The sequence below is a fragment of the Crocodylus porosus genome, unplaced genomic scaffold, assembly GCF_001723895.1.
Source record: "Crocodylus porosus isolate Cpor-Errol unplaced genomic scaffold, CroPor_comp1, whole genome shotgun sequence".
In the NCBI taxonomy this organism is placed as follows: domain Eukaryota; kingdom Metazoa; phylum Chordata; order Crocodylia; family Crocodylidae; genus Crocodylus; species Crocodylus porosus.
This window is the reverse complement of record NW_017728947.1, coordinates 88,038,268-88,043,535: the sequence shown is the minus strand read 5'-3', so window position 1 is coordinate 88,043,535 and position 5,268 is coordinate 88,038,268. Positions and strand designations below refer to the sequence as shown.

Sequence of the window (5,268 nt, the reverse complement as noted above, 5' to 3'; positions counted from 1 at the left end):
GGGGTGACAATGTGTGATGCTAATATGTTGTAAAAGGAGAAGTGGGAAAATAGCATGTAGCAAGAGAGGATCTTGACTCGAACAAGTTCCTGAGTGTTTACATAATACAGATAACCCTTTCCAGGTGCAATGTGACCAGTGTTTAATGATGATGCAATTTGTGTTCTGTAGCTTGGTGATGGTTCCTTTTTTGGGGGAGTGGAGTTGACGTTCTTGTTCACCTTACTGAAAGAGAAAAAGGCTTTTCTTTTTGTTTCTTTTTCTTTGTGAAAATATTTTTGCAAAATAATAGAGACCCTGGTCTGTGAATTAAAAGATGTTGCTGAAGAAGTTTCTACAGTACATTGGAAATTACTAGGATGCAGATCAATGGGGAAAACTTGTAATTTAATCTTTTTCTTTCTAGCCAGAATTCTTACAAGAAGCCAACTTGACTATGGCCAAGTTAAATTATGTGGAAGGTGACTACAGAGAAGCCCTTAATATATATGCCAGGATTGGAGTTGATGACTTGCAACTAGTTGCTGTACCACCTTATAGGCTGCGGATGATTGCTGAAGCATATTCTACCAAAGGTATGATCTTCATTGTATTTTTAAATAATCTAGCTATTTCTTTCATTCAAATGAGATTTCTTTCAGTTGATGGAATACAGTGTGAGCAAGTGTTCTGTTCCCTTCAGCAGTGTTCTGGGATACTAAAATCTTTATAAATGACACACAGATTCTCATTCCCTTTAGAATAATCTGAGCCTTGTGCTAGGTGGCAAGGACTGCTGATGTTTTTACATTCTAGCCCCTTCCCCCCCCCCCAACCTTTAAGAGTTAACATCTCGACTATTTAAACACATGTTGGACAAATAGATATAGGATAGAAGGTGATCCTCCTATCAAATTTAAATAGGAATAGTCTGTCCTAATCCTAAAACTGAGACGAATCTCAGAAAAAAAATCTTTAGTTAAGTTTTGTGCATTTGATAACCATTATGGTAGTTTAACAGTTTCTCTGCATAGTTAGTCATGTTCAACATCTGTAACAGCAACTTGGAATATTGTAATAGTAACCAAGATGACTTTCACCAACTATGCCTAGCTAGGTGACTGCAGTCTTTTTCTTTTTTCTGACAACCCTGATCAAACAGCTTTTCATCTTGGGACTAGATGATAATTCACTCTAATACTATATTTTATAGCCATTTGGGAACTGGGAAAGGCATAGAATACAGCAGCTCACTTATTTATCAGGGTGTTCCACTATGAGCACTTGACACCTGTGCTGAGATGTGGGACCGGCAGTAGCAGCCAGACCATCTCCTGGTAGAGTTTATGCGGTTGGTTTTGATCTGTAAAATCGTGTAATGGCTTGGGACATGTCTGCCCAAGGGATTGTCTCGGGATTCAGAGCAGCCATCAGCAGAAATGCTCAAGCTGACTCCCTGTGATGGGGTGGGGGTTAGGAGGGTAGGATTCATTGGAAGTGCTAAACTTGTCCTTTACTTTTTTTTTAATATGGGCTAAACCTCAATCTGACCGTTTCTGTTAATTTCTTCATAACTAGAATATTATAATGATGACTTTTTTTGCATGGCTATCTTATTTTGAGTATTTGAAACTCCTATAACATGTTAATTCTGATAACACCCCTGCGTAGGCAGCTAGGAATGTAGGATTTGGCTTCTGAAAAGTATGATGCATTAATATTCATGAGAGAGAGAGAAGTATGTGTATATATCACGGAACCATGTATACTCCTGGCTCATGATCCCTCTTCCTAACTACCGAAGTGCCTTAGCATAAACTTTATTTCTACAAAATTAAGCACTAATTCCTAGATAAAAACTTGGGAATAGCACTATTTATCTTTTAGGGTATTATTTTGATCTTTCATTGATTGTCTACTTAAAAAACAAAAAAAAACGAAGTCTAAGAATTTGTTTTTCTCTGCTTTTGTGTTTTGAACAGTTATCATGTCAGTGGAAGATGCAATACTGGTAGTGTGTCTAAGGGTGGCAGTGCTACCTTAGTTTAGAGGCTTCACTTATAATTGTGCACACATCCTGTGGCTGGGTCTGTTTTGGGAGCATGGCAGTTCATGTCATAGGTTAGAATTTGCTGTGTCCGGAAGTTTTTGCTTTCCTTTGCCGTGCTAGACTGGGTTTTGGAATGTATTTAAAAGTTCTTAAGGCTGGATAAGAGTGCGCTGTCATAAGCTGTGTTGCTGTCTCTGGAAGAGGTTTCGGTTGTAGTCTCTGACAACTGATCAAAAAATGTTTCTAACATTAGTCTTGGAAGAGGCTGACTTTTCTGCCACCTCAATCTGCCAGTGAGTTCTGAACAAGCATTGTGTATTCTCTATACGGAAGTCAAGGACATGACAGCAGGTCAAAAGATGCTTCCTATAACACTGGGTTACTTGGATTCAAGTGGGATAGGAGGAAATATAAAGACTTTTTAATGGGTTTCACAGATCTGACAAGGCAGGGCCCATATGCTTTGAAGTTTCTGTTGGTCTGTCCAGGCTTCTGTCCTGACTCCCTTGGCTTATCTGGTATATGTACTGCTCACAGTCTGTTACCCCTTTATGGAAGGTAGGTCATGTCCTACCTGTGCTATGCCCAGAGCGCTCTAGTACTTTAATCCTATTCTTTCTGACTTATGGGCACTCATTTTATAGTTTTGTGTTTCCACTTATGAGAGAGCTGAAACATCTAATGCTTAAGCTTTGTAAAAATTATTGTTCTTTTACTTGATACAGGTCAAGAGAGATTGTTCCAGACAGAACATTTCCTTGTTTTGTTTTGTCTTTGTAACCATTTGAGAAATGCTCTTTGGGCTTTGATTGGAATCCTTTGGGTTGTCCTGAACTTATGGCTACACTAATAATGAGAGAGATTCTGTTTCGCTTGTGCTTACGGAGTACCCAGGGTCTCTAGAGTATTGAAGAAGACTGTCTCAAATCCAAGAAGCCTGTGAAATTCACTGTGATTTGGCTCTGTAAAGACCCTACCTAGGATAAAAGAAAGAAAGGAAGCTACTGTATGGGGTTTTCCTAGAGCAAGAGCATTTAAAAGCTGTCTCCTGAAAATTGGTTGTTAGTAAATCATACACAGAAGTTCATTAAAATATTTAGTGAGATAAAATAGCCTGTATCAAAAATGTTGGTTCCTTCTCCAAAACATTAAAATTCCATGTTTCAACACCTCCACAGCACTTGATTTAGAACAATCCTGTCATCAAACTAAAGAACAAAAGCCATCTGCTGGCTGTTACATTCACAAAGAGAACTCAGAAATCATTCAGTTATAGAATAAAGGGGTATTTGTTTCCACTAAAAGCATGCTTTTTAACTTAATCTTGCTTCTATCTCCATCTGATGACCACACAATGATACGGGAACTCTATCAGAAAACCACACCTGGGTGGCAAGGGATTTGGTAATAATTAAGTTGCATAGAAATAAACTGCCAGTATGCAAGGGCAGCAAAATACTTATGTTGGTCATTAATATTGTTCCTGGCATCATGGCAATAGAATATTGTGGGCAGAAAACCACTTCATGTTAGAGCCAGATGGGAATAATCCTAGACATTTTTTATTGGGATTCCAATTTTTCAATTGGAATTCCACTGCCCCTTTGCCAGCATTTTAGACGGATCAATTTTAATAGAGTTTCCACAGAGCCCAGGTAGATTTCCTTGGAATCTGGTATGATGGAACACTCTGCCAAAAATGGGTCATTTAGATCTAAAGTTGTTGTTCAACTCTCCTTATTTCAAGGTTGGTGATTGATTTATGGTAAGCAGGATCTCTCTACCATTATCACTTGTTTGCTAATCTTATTGTGCAACTGATTCCCAGGTTTGTTCATATCTTATCCATGCTCTGCTCCTTCCTGTCACAGATCCTTGATTGAAGTCTCTTTCTCTAACCACATGCCCAAAGCATTTTAACTTTCTTTTTAATTGAGGAGAAAAAAAAATATTCTGCTATGCCAGGTTTTTCTCTAACATTTTCCCTCCACTCCCTTCACTTTTTTTTTTGACGTGCTTAGAGTTTTTGATAAGAGAGCATATTTCAAATGCTTTTAGTCTCTGAATTTCATTTATTCAAGGTCCAGCTTTTGCAAACATGGCCTCTATCCATACAGTTGACTTGCATCTGAAGTCTTTTGTTCAGAATGGACCCCTCTGTTTTTCCAGGTCCTTGACATGCTTACCATGACAGTTCATATAAACAGAATATTTGAAGAAAATTAGGCATAGCAAGAACAATCTTAATCCAGCTGAGCCTAGGTACAAAAAACTGTTTAATCCATTCAGGTTTTTCCTCTGTCAGAATCATCAAATCATGGCTGTTTTGTTATGGCTATTTGTTTTTGTATTTTGAGAAATCAGTTGACAGTCTGTACTCCTTTCCCCGCTCACTACCCCCCACTGTATGCAATTTATTAACCAGATCTTCAGACCTGAGGAAGAATGTCTTGCATTCCAAAAGCTTTCCTGATTTTTATCCCAGCTAATATATAGCTGGTTCAGTAAAAGATATCACTATAAGAAATATTGCCTCTTTATCATCTGAGGAATTACGGGATTTGATTAAGGCAATGAAGATGATATCTTCTTCACACCTCAAATTATTAATCAACTTGCTGCCTATCTTTAGGCCATTACAATGCTTCCTTCATTACCCTCTCTGCTAGTGTTGAACAAAAGACCAATGCATGGGTTCAGCAACCAAGATCTCTATTGAGTGACACACACAGATCAAGCGGGGGAAAATCAGTGCTTTATCTAAAACCATTCTAACTTGCACACATACACACAGGCCAATCCACCGGTGCTTGGGTTCAGTCACAATGGCCAGTTGCGGTGCCTCTGGACACGATGATCTTATGGGAGGGATGGCATACGACATCTAATTTTCTCCTGAGTTGATGTGGATGGTATACGACATTGTCAGGGCCTGGTCTTCACTGTCCTTTTATACTTAGTTTAGATGGACTTTGCTGCAGTGCCCCTAGCAACCTGCTTAGCCAGTCACCTTGTTGCTGTTGAGCTGGCTCTAGTCACATACCTCATGGCTTAGACATGCAGATGGTAAGATGGACAGTAAGGAGTTACTTTGATTTACAATATCCTGAGACTGGGGAGATGAGGTGTCTGCTTGCTCCTTATCTTCTTGTAGATGGTTTGTTTGTTCTTCTCAAGGCTGCTTTCTCAGTAGACTGGGTATGCTTGATACCATATTCATTCACTCACTCATGCATTCA

The 5,268-nt window shown here is 38.9% G+C and overlaps 1 protein-coding gene across 1 annotated transcript in view; it reads left to right on the top strand.

Annotated features, from left to right (window-relative positions):
- Window positions 1-410: 410 nt before the first annotated feature.
- The window catches only part of TTC7B (tetratricopeptide repeat domain 7B), a 208,784-nt gene continuing 203,926 nt past the window's right edge, over window positions 411-5,268 (top strand). Inside the window, exon 1 of the mRNA XM_019551144.1 lies at window positions 411-575. Within this exon, the coding sequence (XP_019406689.1) occupies window positions 437-575 (139 nt within the window). The 5' untranslated portion in view covers window positions 411-436. The remainder of the gene's footprint in view (window positions 576-5,268) is intronic.